Source organism: Meleagris gallopavo, chromosome 16 (assembly GCF_905368555.1).
Source record: "Meleagris gallopavo chromosome 16, MGAL_WU_HG_1.1, whole genome shotgun sequence".
NCBI classification, from domain to species: Eukaryota; Metazoa; Chordata; class Aves; order Galliformes; family Phasianidae; genus Meleagris; species Meleagris gallopavo.
The window spans coordinates 8,768,450-8,786,441 of NC_139419.1; the positions used below are offsets into that span (position 1 = coordinate 8,768,450).

Below are 17,992 nucleotides of genomic sequence, written 5' to 3' on the forward strand. Positions count from 1 at the left end.
GCATTCAGAAACACCCCAAGTACCAAGAGGAAAAAAAAATATCAACTTCTGTTTGCACATAGTAAGCTGAATAACTTCTGTAGTGTGCATTTTTCCCCTGGTTATCACAATCTTTAAAACACTGTGGGACAAACAGCAACTCAAATGATCGTGCAAGGCTGAAGAAGCAGGGGTAAGTACTGCATTTAATTCTGATTTGTAACATCAGAGCATCACTGGAAGTGCCTGTGGCTATTCAGCACAAATAGACTGAGGACCCACACAGCCCAAGTTGCTGCTTGTGCATAGTGCTACAAGCATGAGAAAGCTTGCTCAAAAACTCAACACTACCACATGTGATTCAAGGATTTATTAATTCATACATGCAAAACATACTGCTAATTGCATTAGCAAAAGATCAATGTAAAAACTTCACAATTTTGCAACTTTTAAGTTTTGCTTTAGTGGTCGAAAGGGTGTAGTTCAACACTGTATTCCTGCCAGCTGAGGATGTACAGAACATTAGCACTAATTTACAGAACCTCACAGACCCAAGTTACCATTACTCCATCTATGCTGCACATGGACATGGAGGTGACAAAGAACACTTGTCTGCATTAGTAATGTTACAGTGTTGGGGATATCTGGCAAATAGTGACATCTGAGAAGGTTCATAGATTATAGAGGTCTAAAATATAAAAATTACTAAGATGTGTAAAGCTGCTTCACATGATTTGTACACCTAGTTAATAGACTAAAAGCTCCTCAGAAAGCATAACTTACTGGGTTGAAAATAACAAAAACAAAAGAAGGCTATGCTTGATCATTCTACTTTACTAAAAAAAAATCTATCATCAGAAAGGTTTTAAAATACAAGCTCTATTGCTCGGTAAGAAGAGATTCTACAAGAAAAGCATTTACTACACAATGTGTGGGAATGACTGTTCAAAACTAGCTAAATGAATGCCCTAATGAACGTCAAAGGAATTTACCTATGAACACCAACCTCTCTTCCACTACTGCACACCTGGGGAAGCAGTCACCAATTTTAACCTTAAGTTGACTCAATTTCAACTACTCTGGCAGTGTAGTGTAAATTGATCTGTACAGTGTCAAAATACTGTCTGGCACTATCAGTTGATCCAAGCCACTGTTTCATCACAACACAATGCTGTCAAAAGGACTAAATATACTTCAGTAAGAACAGTTTTTGTTTTTGAAATCACAGCAGCAAGAACTAGATTGCAACCGAGCCCTTACCAACGATAAAGCATTTTACACTGTGACTTGTCAGTCATTGTCAGTGACTTGGGTTCAATATACAAAGCTATGCAATGACCCTGGGTTGAGAAAACATTTAATAATAAAATGTTGGACTGCAGCGTTTTGCTAATTATGCGGTACTGTTACTGTGAAAAACTAGAAAGTGTTTTTGCATTTCCTAACAGAAATTAGAGTCATCTTCAAGAAGAATCTTTAAAAAACAGTTTAGTGCTTAGTGTTCGTTCCTAGCACAACACAACTTAGTTCAGCAGATAGTTTGGCAACGCTTAAGTAATTGAGCAAGAATAAGATTTTAAAAATAAGGCTTTATATAGGTTTGTCTTTTAGGATTTCGCTTTTAGTAGAATGAAAAGGAACTTTGATACTTCAAACAAATGAAACCATGGAATTATTGATTGGTTCAAAAATTTATGGAAGAGAACTAATTTATAATAGACAAACTTGGCATTGAATGTGAATGCTCCATTGTTCTGAGCAAAGCACAGGGTTTGGAGGGTTGGGGGAGGGTGACTTTACAGCAGCAGACATTTTCTCTTCCTCTTCTTTACAGGCGGGGGGCACAGAACCGCTCGGATAGCTTCATCAAACACTGTCTTGAGGCCTCGCTGTGTAAGTGCTGAGCATTCTAGGTATTTCACTGCACCTGTGGGAAGCAAGGGGGCAATTACAAAGCACTTCTCCGCAGTTAAAGAAAACACTGCTTCTGCAATGAACTCCACAACAAAAGCCCGGCATTTTTGTTAATTACGCTGCGGTATCTTCCACAAACAAAAGACCAAAGCCCACAGTAACCCCGTTGCAGCCATACCTATCTCTTTTGCCATGGCAAGGCCCTGTGGGTAGGTGATAGGAGTCAGCTTCTTCTCCTTCAGTTTTTCAATAGTGTCTTTATCATCTCTGAGATCGAGTTTGGTACCCACTAAAATGATGGGAGTGTTGGGGCAATGGTGCCGCACCTCAGGATACCACTGCACAGAAAGCAATAACAGTGTCATGGTGCAGGTTCTCAAACATTACAGCTGTAAAGCTCAGAGCCTTTCGTGACACTTTCAGGTGTCAAAGAACGAAAGGGGAGAACGTAAGAGCTCTTTAAGATGGAATTAAAAAAAAAAAGCATACAATTGCAAAACAATTCTTTATTCATACCAACAGGTATTTCCATATACTTATAAATCATTCTACTAAGGCTGTATCTTTTCTCTATGCTGGAAAAACCCTGATCTGCACTTCCACCCCCATGGCAACCACCTCTCCTTTGTGACCACACTGCCATAGGCTCAGACATCCAAAGGACGTGAAGCAATGTAACAGCAGCAGAGCAGGTACCTGAATGGTGACTGACTGACAAACAGTGCTCCCAGCCTAACTGCTACATGCACTTGTTTTTCCTTCAAACCACTGTAAAATTAATAATATATTTAAATGAAATAATGCCAGCTTATATTTACCTTAGCACGGACATTTTCAAAGGAAGCAGGACTCACAAGGGAAAAGCAGATTAAGAAGACATCCTAAAAAACAAAGTGGACAAAAGTCAGCCTGGTGGATCAACCTCTGGAAAAACTGCATCACCGTGAGAAGAGATGAGCACCCCCACCATCTGTACCACAACTTGCAAGGCGAGGTCGGACACAGCTGGATGCAACAATCAGAGGCGGCTTCCCCGTGGGAAATCCATTCCCAGACTGCTACAAGCAGAGGCAGAGAGGTATGTGGGGAGGGAAACAAGTAGATTGTAATCAAGTTTATAATCAGCTATTGCAGTAGCCAACAACCAAACTAATATCACTGCACTGCAGGTTTACTGTCCTGAATGTTCCTTCTCTCTTACTGACATTTAGAAACACTTGAGCTTCCTGACAAACACAGCAGTGAAGAGGCAAGAGACTGGCTTCTGAGCTGGGGAGGGGTGCTCTTACTGACCTCTAAGCAATTTGACCCTTAAAAGACACCTAACTCCTCAGCACAGGTTGGTACAAAGTATGACCAGCAGCACCCATTTCTGAAAAAGAATAAACTATTAATGTACTCCAAAGTAATCTTAAACTGCAAAGGCAGTGTATTGCTGTGAGTAAAAAAACCAAAATCACAACATCAGCTTCCACAACTGTTACTCCCATGCTAAAGGCAGAAGAATCTGTTACTACTGTCAATTCTATATAAAAACTTAAGAACTTCTCTGTAACAAAACTAGGATTGAGAAGGGTATTAAAAATCTCACATCACAGTACCTCTTTTCTTCCATTTCCAAACTATGAGGAAGCATAGACAGAAATATGGGTTCCTTTTAAGGAACTTTCATATCTTGCCTTTTACTTGAAAGCAAAGATGATAAATAAGATCGTGTGAAATTATCACACAGCAAGTGTCTCTGCTAACTGTTGTACAGTACACTAAGAAAACAAAAAGCAATGAGGTCCATTACAGCCATCTACAAGCATTCCAAATAACCACACAAATTCACTCTATGCAGCTAGATGAGGACAGTTCTGCTGTATGACCCCAAATCCAATAAACACATCTCAAACAGGCCCAACTTTCCCCAGCCTTCCTCTGCACCCATACTTACTTACTCCAGCATCAGATGTGTTAAAGAATTAGGAATTTCAGAATGTTAGTTGATTGTGCTGCATTTCAAGGCGTTTTTTGTTAGGTCAGCATCTAACATCTGCATTGCTAAGCACTTGCAACCCAGTTGTTCATGCATCTCCCCAACAAGTTTCCAGAGCAGCAACCCAGAAAAAGAAAGAAACAACATCAAATACCGTGATACTATGGCCACTACTTCTGTTTTCCAATTCTGCAAGTTTGTGGTGATTGAAGCTCTGCACACTATGCAGACTCTCCTTTACTATCTCCAGAGATCAAACATTGGTGTGACCCTGAGGACTTATTTCAAGATTTCAGGTGTCTTGCACACTACCAAATAAACAGGAAGAAGTGCTTTTTATTTGTGAGAAGTGCTTTAGTCTTAGCAAGCTGTAAAGAGATGCAGTAATGGAGTTCTCAGATCTACAAATTAGTTCCAAGAGAAGTAGTTTGTTAAAAAAAAATAGGGGCCAATTTATCACTGTCATAAGCAAGACGAGATGACAGAACTTGGAACTGAAGTTTACTTATGGAGTTACATACGGCAATAGGTTGATCTGTCAGACTGGAAGATATATTCTTACCATTGGTTGCTCCAACCTAATAACAGTACGAGATAGCGTTACTCCTAAAGTGATGTCAGGGAAACTGTTCTCTTCACCAGCGACTGGTGCTCAAAGTATTTACAACATGCCTTTCTGTCTCTGCTCTGTAATTCAGCACAACCTGCACCCAAACCTGGCTGCCAGGCTTCCCATACACCTCTGTTGGTCTGCATTGTCAGATGTGACTCGGAAGAGCAAACACCATACCAAAAAAAATTGCCTTTTAGGTTTCTTCTCTTGAAAAGAAGCAAGGTTAGCCACCTCTGTTGTTTGTTTGTTTTAAATGAGAGTTGTGTGAGTTTTGGCCTTTAAGTGCTGCTGAATATTGCCTTACTGCACAGCTGTAAGAGCTGAGGACTTCATCATGAGAAGTTCAAGACCTAACACCCTCTTTCCAATTTTTGCTGTAGGAAAGCATACAAGCTGAGTAGTGACAGCATTGCAGACCTTTGCTTATCAGTTTAATGTGCATGTACAGAAGAGATTTCCAAAAAAGAATGTTTAGATTGACATGGAATTCTTTTGTAGACTATTAGAAAGCCACAGTTATTTCAGCAGGCTGACAGCACACGTGCCCTGGGAGGAACAACATCCTCCTTTGCCATCAGCTTTTCCACACTGCTGAGTGATCTTTCCAGACACTTTTTCTCTGCCCTGCAATACTTTTTTATTGAAGATTTTAAGGAAACCTGAAGTTCTCCTAAGTATCCAAAATTAGATATATTTTAGTGAAATCTTCCATTTATTCTCTGATGAGGGAAGGCAGACAGTTCTAACATTTCAGTCAGAAGTGCCTACAGCTGGCGGCTCACATCCGTCTTGTAGGCTTTCCCTTTGGCCCCATTTATGAGTTAGTAAGCAGTGAATTAAGGAAAAACTTTGAATTAATACAAGCTTACTAAAAAAAGAATTACAGAATTCATTAAATAAGATTCTCATTATTCAGAGGAGCAGTTATGCTGTAGAATAACTAGAACAAGTCTGCATTTAACATTATTAATACTGAATTATTAACTGTCAGTGATAGTTGACAACAGCAGTAATCAATGCTGATAACGCCTGCAAGTTATCTCCTTTCTTTACTGAAAGGATGCCAGCACCAGATGAACATAACTGCTCTAAACTGACCAGAAAAGCAACCTCTGCAAAGACCAACTGCAGCTGAAGTCACACTGGAAAGAAAGAGCAGATTACTTCAGCATTTTCTTTGTAAAAGGAAAAACAGTGCTCAGACAAGATTTAACCAGTTGCAAGCACTGCAAACAGAAACATGTTTGTATCCATGTTATAGCAGGAACTGCAGTAAGAAAGAAAGTAGCCACAGGGTTAAGTAGATTTGAAAACCACAACCCAGCCTCTGTCAGTACTGCTGAGATCTTCATTCAGGACTGCCTCTTTCACATTTAGTACATCTGCACAGAGACTAAACAACTTCAAGTGCTTAGCAGTGACAGTGTCAGGTTGCATCATGCCTGAAAACAAAACAAACCCCCTAGTTAGCCATGCTAACTTTAGTATCAATGGACTCACTGATGGGACCACTCTACTCGCTCAGGTTTTTTTTTTTTTATTGCTCCTCTCTCCCCCCCCCTTTTTTTTCCCCTTCTTTTAACCAGAATTCTTGATTAATTCTGAGACTGCAACTACATAAAGCCAACATGCATCGATGCACACAAACACCCAAGAGTGTAAATTTCAACATTTAGACAGTTGTACAAACAAAGATTATCGTTACGGCAAGCTACCTTCAGCCTACGTGCAACAAGTACCTTAATAAAGTTGTAAGAAATACAGCTCCAGATGTAACGTCTCTAATAGAGCTTAAAGCTGTCTATCTTAGGCTTCACACCAGCACTTACTGTTTGGGGGTAGGAGAGTGGGCGTAGTCTGTCATAGTCCTCTTGACCAGCTGTATCCCACAGGCCCAGATTGACCGGTTTGCCATCAACCATTACATTAGCAGAGTAGTTGTCAAAGCTAAAAAATAAAAATTAAAAGCTAGCTGCATTTGCTTGCAGTAAAATTGGGCACCTTGAGCATTTCTTCGTACAGAGTCTTAATTAGGAAAGCTATAAGAGAGAACACTTACTGCATCTTTCTGCTCCCCAGAAAAAGTTTTTAAATACTTCAAATACCAGGAGCCAGTAGAAGTGTGATTTTTATCATTGCTGTAGACACAATTTAATGTTTTAGGGCAAATTAACTTCAGCAGGAACACAAGCATAATATAACACAAAAAATTAAGACAAAAAAAAAAAAAAGGGAAACCAGGAGTAATTAAGACAAGAAGGCCTTAGAGTTACTAAAGTCATCTGAAATCTCTCATCAACACTTACAGAGAACAAGCTAGATAAATACACTTTACAGAGACATCTGTTAAGGGCAGGGAAGCTGCTTGTGTATGAAATGCCACCCAGCAGGTCCTCACAGAGGGAACTGCACTAATACTGATACCAGCAAGTTCTTCCATGCAAGATAGAGGGAAGCACTAAAATAGATGAGTTCCCATAACAATGCCTGAAGAGCCACTGAGCTGTGGCCAGCTCAGCAAAGGACTGGCACTAACACATACACAAAAGGGGAAGGAACAGAAAAATCTCATCTGTAGTCACATAAAGCATACAAGTAATTGGTTTATGAGCTGTTTGACCCTGCTATTAGTACAGAAATAACACGTTATTGTAAGAAAGAATGGTAACTGTCAAAATGTCACTAAATACCCGTCCTTGTCGAGGCGGCCTTGTGCTCAGGGAGAGCCAAATCTACTCACTGGAGGAAGTGCTGCCACAGCCACACCAAGGGCAGCCCGGCACACTTCCCCTGCAGCACACGCAGATGCTCAGCCAGATGTTCTGATGGCACTGAATGGTGTGCAGGCAATTCAGGCAGCTCAGCGAGGAAGCTGGACCAGCAGTAAGCACCACTGTGTTGACAAATGTTTTTAGAATTTTGTAAGTACTTACACTGTGGGTATGTATTCCCCAGGAAACGCATTGGTTGTGTAACTGATGAGTAGGCATGTTTTACCTACAGCACTGCAAAAAAAGAGAAAGTTTACATGAAAAGAATATTCATCTTAAATAGCAAGCAATAATAGTCCTCTTAGGGAAGAAAACTAATTACACCCAGTCACCTAAGGAACAATTGAGAGCGCCAGTAGAAACTATTGCACACAAAAACAAATAAGAGGCTACAGCCCTAAGGTTACTGCTAATGGAAGCACAGCTAATATAAACATCCATTCTGTTACCTTTAGTTTTATTTTATACAAGTTTGAAGAAAGCTTGAAATGTATGATTTCTCACATATCATTATTTTTGCTTACGTGAGAGCAATACAAATGGCAACCCCCAAAATGTTTATTGCTACTGCAGAGTGACTCTCGGCACACATTCACCAACCACCCAAGCACCTCTCTGGCTGCCTTACAGATAAACTGCATTCCAACGCTGCAGAAAGAGCTCCCAGCACCAAACCCTGACCCACAGATGCAGCTCCAAACAGCCCCAAACCAGCAGAAGCACCGTGAGCTCCTGTCCCAGCCCTCTGCCGCAATGCCGGCAGCAAGCGCTTCACTTTCCTCCCATCCTCACATCTCACCTACACTCAGACATCAAAGGAGGGACCAGACTTGAACTTCTGTTTCAGTTACAAATGAAGGATCAGAATGCTTGAAATTGGATTTTTTTTTTTTTTTTTTTTTAATGGGCTGCAGCTTGGTTCTTATGCTGGCTTCTCACTTCAAGCACAGTACTTTGGTGGTGTGAGGGATTCCAGGTCACTGTGCCCACAGTTCCTTGCAGAAGACAGCACCCCACAGCCCACCCACCTGCCCTTCTCAGACACTCCTGCCCAAGGAAACTGGCACCACCTCGCAAACAACTTTCTCTCTGAACACTCAAAGCAAGCCAGTAGGAACTTCCCAACCTTACTGTATGTACAAACCTTGCTGTTAGCAGCAGGTTGGACTCTCAGGCCTCCTGAATCGAATCTGTCACAAGCTGAAGGAACACTTTAGTCTAGAACCACAGCTAGTATTAACAACAAAAAAAATATTACCAGAAACCAAATGCTACTGCTAAAAATACCCTGTAATCCCTTCGCTTTTGCAGAAGACAAAGACAACTCACAGAAATGAGCATTAGTCATGGGCTCATAGCTCCCATCCTGCAAACAGCTGAGGCGTTCATATCTGAATTTTAGCAACTATTTTACATTTGAATCATGGCATTTCTTTTCTTTCTGGAGAACCATGGATTGCTACTTCATATACCAAAGATCAACTTCAAAACACTACTGAAAATCATTGGACACTGTGTTAACCAATCAGCCTTACCTAATGACTCACAGTCTAAGGCAGGGTAAGTACCTTTGTCATAGCTGAACCTGTAAGGAGCGTTACAGGTTGAGCAGCTCAGTGCCAGTCAACCTAGGAAGGCCATGGCAACCCCTGACAACAGCACCACACACATTCAAGCCATGAAAGAGGAGTGCTTCGCTGCACACGGTAATGCCACAGATTTTATCCTCCATGCCTATTTCTTAATTGTGCCTTTGTTCCTGAGCAGAATGTCCCACACCTGCCGCTCTCTAATCACAGCACACAGTGGCAGTTTCCTGCACTGTTTTTCACACCTGCTCTAAAGAAACTTGATCTGACATTCTTCTTTTTCTTCCAGCATACAAACTGAACGCCAGAATATTCCTCTGCTCTAGGAAAGTACGACCTGTGGATGTTTTCCTGTAGCAACATGTTTGACACACTCACACAGAGCAGCACACTTACCACACAAAAACTTTGTGGGAGAAATCCGGGAGCAGTGTGCCACACAGCTAAGCTGGCTTAACAGCTGCCAGCAGAGGAGATCCCATGCTGTCCTCCTTGCAGGGGCACTCAGCTGACTGCTAACAAGCCACTACACGAGGGGAAGCTCTGCACTCCCCCCCTAAGGACAACCTGCTGCTCAGATCCTTGGGCTGCTTCATCTGTTACAGCGTGCTGCTGAATGCTGTCATCAAGCTATAAAGCAGGCTCTGCCAGTCCAGCTGACGAAGGGCAAACGTGAAAACCCTCAAACACTGAGAGCAGCAAGGCACACACTCCTTAGGAAACTTCCTGCGGCTCCAAACTACGTGCTCACGTGCTTCCAGAACCTGTCTGGTCTGATGCTTCACTTTCCAGCGGGTTCATTACAGACAACACAAGCTTCTAACAAATTCATGTGGAACTTAACATTTTCAGCAGAGGCCCAAGAACTTGCCTCTGTGCTCAGGCTTCTTTGCTCACCCTGCTCTGAAACCGGTGAGTCTGCTCTGGCTAATAGAACAGCGCAAGGAGGTGGAGACAGGTTTCATTCCATGCTCAGAAGTGCCTGCCTGCAGCATGTATGAGCAGCACAGTCACTTAAACAAGAAACAACACGTTCAACAACCCTGTTTCAGGCTTGCTCCATTCCAGGCTTCCTGCTTCCCTTGCCTTCTGGCTCACTGCCCCACAAATCAGATATTTCAGTTACCAATCTTCAAAATGAACTCCAATATCTATCTTTGCAATGAAGCTCAACCTCTAAGTACTTACAGCTTTTCTCTAAGCTGACCAAGTTCTGTGATAAGGAACTTAGAAAGAACTGCACTTGTTTGGCAAAGTATAAATCTGCACATAAAGACTAAGACACTAAGATACTTCCAAACCAAACTTAGTCATAACAAAATTTCAAGCAACTACTTAATCACAGCTCTGTCCACCCACGATTGCATCAAATGAAACTGGTAACATTTGACTGCAATTAAAAACATGGCCAACAGAAATCCAGCATTTTAATGACTTAACACTAAGTGAAGGACTTACAAACACAGCAGTGAATTGCTTTCTGACACCCTCCAGGAACCAGTCTGTAAAACCACGCGCGTGTTCCTGGAAACAAGGCATGCCATCCCTTTCTTACTTACACCAAGCGGTTCTGCAGAGCTCCCCACGTTATTGCTGCTGGCAGACACGTACGTGACATGCTCAGAAAGCCATCAGAGGACCTGTGCCAGCATTTCCTCCATCCTGCAGGCACCAGAACCACACAGATGCTCCACTCTCCTCCTCTCCTATGACTAAAACCCAACTGTGTGAATTTCGTTGCTGTTTGCAGCCACAGGAATGGAGGAGGTGGCCCGCTGAAGTAATTGCTGTTTTAATTCCAGAAATGCTGATATCTGCAAACAGGTGGCAGCCTTCTGAAAGCCTCTGACAACATCATTCCTTTCTCTCTTAGCTCTGTGAACCAGCTCCACCCCAGGCATGCTGCATGACCCAGGTCTCCACTCACATCAAGCAGTGGATGGGACATCACTCACCAGCACTGTCCTTGGACAAAAAGTGCCATATTTTTGCTACAGCAAAGGTTTAGATATATGCTGCTTTTCCAAATGAGCTGCTTTTCACACTGTGACACCCATCTCCCAAATATGCCACTCAGCATTTCCAATACTACCCAATTTTTAATCTAAACCTTAGAAGTGCAATAACAGAAGTTCCTACACTTGGAGTCTCCGCAGGTGGCACTGGAGAGTGGAGGAGCTCAGAACCTCGCCCTGCACTTGCTAAGGAACCCATCACCCCCCTTCCTCTTGACAAGTTGCCAGATCAAGCAGCATAGCTTTAGCCAGCAAGGTCTCAAGGTGAGCAGAATTCCAAACATGGACTCTTAATTCATCTCTCTCGTTCTTACAATATTTTTACAGTGAAAACGACATCCAAAAGAGCATGAAGTTGACCATTTCTCTGCAAATAATAATCGTTTCTCCAAAGCACAGGACTTCCCCTAGTGTTACACGAGATCACTTGAGATTTCATACCACTTAACAGCTGCTATTTCAGAGTGAAAACAAAAGCTGCTAAAAATAACTTCCAGCAGTGCTATTCACAAGTGTCAGTCAGCAGCAACCCCTGCAGTTACTATCCAAGCACAGTGCTCATCATCTGTCCTGCACCTTCCTATTGATCTGCATCTTCAACAAGCACAAGCAACAGTTGCCATTTATTTTCATAACAATCCTCACAGTGAAGAGGAAAACGAGCAAAATGAGACTGCACAACCAGCATACATGCTGTGTTTTTCAGCCAAATTAGAGCTCTAAAAACTTATTAGTCAGAGCCCTAAGAACAAACAGGGCTTACGGATCAGAAACCGCCTGCTCGCTCATAGATGTTAAAGGCTGCACAGGTACATCCACAGCTCTGTTTTGTTCCCAGTGGATCTCCATGGGGTACATATATCAGCACCGAAGTTTTATGTCATACAAGCAAATCTTTAACTTGCATTGTTTTCCTGGAGCACCGAAGCTTTAGCCTTATCTAAGCCAAACATTACGCATTTACGAGAATGCCTGTAATGCCTTCACTTCTGAAGCAACAGGAGAGAAACACCATAAAATATTTAAAAATCCCAGCAGAGGACAATTAACAGATACCAAAACTGAGCAACCGTTTCTAGATGGGATGCTAAGATGTCTGTGTTTGTAACTACAGAGGAAGGAAAGCCCACGAAGTCCTGTTTTGTTTACACATGGGTATAAGACTTGGGTAGGACTACACACTTTCATTTCCAGCACGAAGAGCAGGAAAAGCATTCAGAACAGGAATAGTTTACAAAGCAAGGGATAAAAAAGAACTGCTTTGCTGAGTAAATCACTGAGTAACGCATGGTCTGTACTGAGCTCTCCAACCCAGTGGAGGAAAGAGGCTGTACTTTTTCCCCACCCAAACTTGATGCACCACATTTATTTACAGCACTGCCACAGACATTAATTAACTTTAAAAACTGACAATAAAAAAAAGCTATTTTAGTCGTTTTTAAAATCAACACAACCAGAAAATTAGCCTGCAGTCATGCTGCCCACCATCAATTAATTACAGGACTATAAAAAGCTCTGTCAGATGATCAAGCACTCAGTACACTCATGTTCATACTGCTCAAAACCCTGCACACTGAGAGCAGGCAGAACAAATTTGCTGCATGAGTTAAGTTTATCTTTCTAACAGCTGTCTGCTTGAGGACTCAAAGTCTTGTTGAAAAAATACAAAAGCACACACAAGTAACTTGAAGGTTAATCCACCACATTCAATGACAGAGACAGCAGCAAGGCCATCCAGTGACACTTACAGCCCTCTGTCATCCACAGAGGTTTGCTGTGACACCAATTATGCTTGGCCTACACTGGGATTTTTGTTTCTACCAAGGGGGAAAAAAATCCCGTGGAACTGCACAAGCCACGCCTTGTTCAGCTGCCCTGAGCTCTGGCATCCAGCAAGAGAGAAAGAATGCCTCTGGGTCAACGGCAACACATGGCAGAGAGCACTGAGAAGCAGCAAACACAGCTCCTTCCCCATCACAGTTCCAGAGCTTATGCTGAAATCCAACAGGTAAGCTTAGTCCTGGCTGACCCTAAGAAGTTCTTTCTAACTAATATATTAATATATTAAGGACCATCACATTCAGAGTGCTGCAGGCATAGCAGTCATTTACAGATGAGTATGATGTTAATTAGTTGGGTTTCAATTGCTTTCTCAGCCTCTTGCAGCCAGGAACCTCGCCAGACAGGAGCCATGCGAACAGCAAAGCGCTCTGCTCACACGCGTTTACGGTTTGATCGGAGCGTAACAGATTTCACTTCGTTGTGCAGCAGAAGGCAGATCTAGCGATATAAGTTCGTTACTTCGCCGCTTCCACGCTAGAGGTTTCACGCGGCACGAGCCGCCTCCCGCCGTTCCGCCCATACCCGCCGTTCCGCCCGTTCCCGCCGTGACGCGCTGCCTCCTCCCCGGCGCGTCGCGGCCCCGCACAGCCCGCAGCCCCGCAGGGCCCCGCCCGGCAGCGCGCACCCCCGCCCCGTCTCGGCCGGCACCACCCGCCGCCACGGCGCGGAGCGGGCTGGGTTCGGGCTGGGCTGGGGCCGGGGCCGCGTTCGACCCGCGCTCCGCCCGCCCCTCCCGGAGCCACCATTTGCCGGCAGCGGCCGCCGCCCGGCCCGCGCTCGCTCCGCTCCGCTCCCCCCTCGCCCGCAGGCGGCCGGCGCCCCCCGCCCGTCCCCGCGACGCCCCCCACCCCCGACCGCCGCCCGCCCTCGGGATCCGGGGTTCGGGCCCGACCGAAGGGATCCGCGCCGCCGCCCGCCGCGGGGCCGCACTCACCCGTCGCCCACCACCACACACTTGATGGCCTGCATCGCGGCCGCTGAGCGGGGCGGGGCGGGGAGCGCCGCGCAAGAAGGCAGCCGGCGGCGGAGCGCTCCGCAGCGTGTCGCGGCCGCCTCCGCCCTGTGCCTGCAAGCGGGGACGAGGCAGCGGCCACCACCCAAGGCGGGGAGAGAGAACTGCGGGAAACAGGAAGCGGCCGCTCCGCTCACATCCGGCCGAGCTCCGTGCGGCCGCCGCCCCGCCTCCGGGCCCGCTCGAGGCGCCCCGCCCTCCCGGGAGTCGCCGCGGTGCCGCCGCTCGGTTCCTCCGTCCGTCGGAGCGGGAGCGGCGCCGCCGCCCAGCCTGGCTGCCCGCCGCCTGCAGCTCTGCGCCGGGGCGGCCTGGGGCCGATCCCTTTTTATTCTTTGCTGTCGTTGAATCGCGCGGAGCCTTACAGAAATGCGGTGTCACGCAGCAGTGCTGCCGGGTCGCGCTGTGGGCGCGGGCTGCTCGCCCACCCGCCGCGGCTCCTGCCTGCTCTCCGTGCGCCTGAGTCCGGGGGGCGGAATCCCGCCCTGGCCCCGGCTCTGTGGTATGGAGGGCTGGCAGCCGCATCGTCTCAAACCTCTCAAACCAAACGCTCCTTTTGGACACCATTTTGGAATCCCCGCTTTCAACACTCCTAAGGCCCATCTGCCACAAGGCTTTTGTGCACGCACCGATGCACGGTACTGCAAGAAACGTGTCAATGTGGAATTAGGTTCGCTGTACAGATTTACTGTGCAGATGCAACTCAAGCTAAGGACAACCTGAGGCGTTCCCTGTGTGCCTCCACGGACAGGTGCCCGTTTCCCCTCAGGCTGGTCCTTCTCGCTGCACGTGCCAGCACAGTGCAGAGCCAGAACACTTCATCGACAGATCCTCCTGCTGCCCTCCCTCCTCCTGTCATGCTGCGACATTAATTAAATCTGCCGGCAGGTTTTAGGCCACTTCAGTACACAGCCAGCTTCTCCCGGTGGGGCAGTCTGGACCACTCATGCTGGGGCTGCCAGGCTGCACAGAGCCCTGGGTTTCTTTTTTGCCCTAAGGAAACCATTTATTTCCTGCAACTGTTGAAGTAAAAGTCAAGCAGATCAGGCCCGATGATCCCAGCAGCCTTTTCCTTTCCACAGTTGCTGTTCTCCTTGGCAGAGGCTGCTGGTTGGACTGACACACACATCCACCATTCTCCTTGTGTTGCCATCCATCAAAAGAAGCATGAGGAAGAGGCCCAAGCACAAACTTCTTGTGCCGAGCGACCATCAATTCACTGAAATCAACAGAGGTGCCATCCCAGGGGGTTTCCAGTGATTTATCTCCTGTTAATTTCAGAACATGTCTAAATTATTTGGATACCACAAAACAAAACCTCATCAGTGGACAGAGCATCCCATGATATTTACTCTCTTCCATTTTCCTTTGGTGGGCAAAGATAATTCTCAGATATTTCATGTCAGTAGGGAAAATATGATAACTATCGCTGAAAAAATGAAAGGCTATTTTTATAAAACCTGTATGTCCACGTTCCCTCATACAGATGGAGGCTGAAGCGATTCGTCATTCAAGCTGAATATCCTGCTCTGCCAATGACTTGGCAACCTTTCCATACCCAGCCCCAGGAGCTCAGAGGAGAGGTGTGGGCAGTGCACAGTGCTCCTGCTGCTCTTGGCTGCTATAGCCACGTCTGGGGCCTTTCAGGTACTGCACAGAAATAGAGCAGACCCAAACGCTGTCTGATTTATGTCAGGGTCTTGAGGAGATCAGAGCATGGAAAGATTCAAATGACACGTAAAAGTACTTCTGATTTCCCACCTCCCAATTCCTCTGCCGTTTCTTTTTTATGGATAATGGGAATTTGTTTCACGAAAAAGAATCACAATGAAATTTACAACATCGTTACAAAATAGCATAGAAAGACAAGGATAAAGCAATCATGGAGGAAACACTGACATTAGCACAAATGGCATTAATGATCCTGTCATGAAACAAGCAGTATATTTTAATGCATTTCCTTCTCAGTGCTCCTCTGATTCTTTTGAGATCAGTTAGTTTAAGCACTGCCAAGAATGACTTACTTTAAAACACAGTATTCTTTGAGTATGTTCTAACTGACAATTCTAATTGGATGTGTAAATGCTGATATTAGAAAATATCTAGATGAGTATTTACTGTTAGTTATTACAAACAGTATCACAGTTTGGATAATGATTATAGGAACAGTCATATGCTGTTTTTCCCACATCTGTACATATTTATTCACTCCAGAATTGTTGGTATTTTGAATTTGAAATCCTAACTTCTCTCCAGGTAAGAGTTCTGTTCATGCCCTGGAGAACGAACTGCTACTTGTGTGCACGCTCCTTACAGTACACAATGCACTATTATTCTATTACTAGGCTTTAATACATTTCATCTAGGCTTCAATTAATTCTTACATCATTTTTGTTTCACCAGTAAGAAGTGTATTGGTATTTTAAAAAGAAAAAAGCTCACTTATGTGATGCATAATTTTAACACTTTGCAGGTATGTTATTTGTTTCCCTTGAGACTATAAGGAGAAGCGGACACAGAAACAGTTTGACAGAGTAAAAGAAATGTAGAATTAGAGAACAGGATGAAGACAGAGCAGGCGAGTAAGAGGTTACTAACAAACATCTTAACGCAAAAATGATCAGCTTAGTAAGTATGATTGCTCTGCTGGATTGTATATAGAATAGTTATAGATGCAATTCACAGAGGAGCAAGCAAAAAGCAAAGAATGAATGGCAGTAGCTATGACCAATTATAAAACTTTCCATACTTCTGATAAGGTCATGAACCATAACTTTGAGGCTTAGGTCAGTCCTAATATTGTTCACCTTATCATCCATCACCCATTGCAATTGTTTCAAGTGTTTTTCTTAGACATTGAGAGGAAATCATCATTTAAATTGTTTGGGAGTCTGTCTGAATGTGTGCATTGTGCGTGTGCTGGCACCGAAGGAAGATTATTATCCTTTGTGGATGGGGAGTGGCAGGGTAATCACACTGATGCAATACTGGAAAGTTTTACTCATCATGACAGCATTACAATGAGAGAGACAATAATATTTTGCGCTTTTATAGCATCTTTCAAACCATTGCTGTGCTCTTAATCGTATTAGTTTATTAATAAAGCCACAAATAAATAAGCAGAGAAGCAGAGAAGTACCAGTACACACTGTACATACAAGGAAACATGTCAGGAAAAAAACCAGAACACCTAAGAGTGATTCATAGATGCACTCTCCTACTCCTGGATGGAACTTCCTGCTGACAGCAGGTCTGCTCGATTGCCTTCAGGAAATAGCATGTGAAAGTATCTGCGTCAAAAGAGAAGATGTGCCCTTCTGGAGAGTGTTACAGCTCTTGGAGGGGCAAAAAGCTGTAATTGTAGCTCACAGATACTTGAAATTAGAGGTCAGACTGAAGAAATGCAGGAGCCAATTTTACACGAAGCAAAGGTGAATCACAAAGTATAAGAAGGTGGAGTAAGGTTTTCAGCATGTACTGCACTACTCTCTCTTTAGATATTAAAATTAAAATTAAAATCAGGTGCAAAAGACAATCCAAAACAAACAAACCCAACAACATATGACACAAAATGATGAGATTTCTGACTGGAGAAAAATAGGGTTTTCAAATGCTTTTTTATTTCACAATAGCTAAAAGATTTGTCTAAAAAAAAATTGAACGTAAGTATTTTATCCTCATTTGACTTGGTGGTAAAAGTCAGGTCGTTAATGATACAGTATTAGAGATACAGTAACTGGTAGAAGGAAATCTCGATTCACAGGACCAGGCATCTGAAATTCCCTGCTGGACTCTCATTCCGTGAAGTATCTGCCTCTGTGTCCTGCCTGTCACTCACTGAGCTCCTTTGCTTTCCCACTTTTCAATCAGCACAGAACTTATTCAGGCTGTTCGGTCAGCAGTTAGCACCTCACATTCACACCTAATACAATTGCCTAAGATTCTGAAGGTTTTTGCTTCGTGATCTTTACATTCTTTAGTTATGTACCTGTGCCATGCCAACTGAATATAGTTCTAATAACAAGACCATCATTGCAGAGATCATTGCAGTTGGAGAGATACAATGACATAATATTCATGTTAGAAAAGAATATAATCTGCAAATAATAAAGCACCATTTTGTAGATGTTCTAGGCAGACATTTTTGGCATGATTTGTTTCCTGAGCCTTGAAAAAACTCTGCAATAGCATGTGATGTGTACCCTGTTCAGATTTAGTACTCAGTCTGCTCTAGAGGAACCAATGCCAGCAATAAAAAAGGAACCGCAGCTTTAAATGT

The 17,992-nt window shown here is 44.1% G+C and overlaps 1 protein-coding gene across 3 annotated transcripts; it reads right to left on the reverse strand.

Annotated features, from left to right (window-relative positions):
• Positions 1 to 334: 334 nt before the first annotated feature.
• On the reverse strand, positions 335 to 13,852 carry RAC1 (Rac family small GTPase 1). 3 transcript variants are annotated; one of them, XM_085237608.1, is made up of 7 exons: positions 13,639 to 13,852; positions 7,421 to 7,492; positions 6,317 to 6,434; positions 4,396 to 4,452; positions 2,712 to 2,774; positions 2,072 to 2,231; positions 335 to 1,906 (listed from the first exon to the last, which is right to left on the reverse strand). In XM_085237608.1, exons 1-7 carry the CDS (start codon positions 13,671 to 13,673, stop codon positions 1,776 to 1,778), a joined length of 636 nt encoding a protein of 211 aa, XP_085093734.1. In that variant the 5' UTR covers positions 13,674 to 13,852; the 3' UTR covers positions 335 to 1,775. The 3 variants fall into 3 exon arrangements, with proteins under 3 accessions (XP_085093734.1, XP_085093735.1, XP_085093733.1); XM_085237609.1 differs by lacking the exon at positions 4,396 to 4,452 and having other exon boundaries at positions 13,639 to 13,850; XM_085237607.1 differs by lacking the exons at positions 4,396 to 4,452; positions 13,639 to 13,852 and adding an exon at positions 10,407 to 10,484.
• Between the last annotated feature and the right edge of the window lie 4,140 nt (positions 13,853 to 17,992).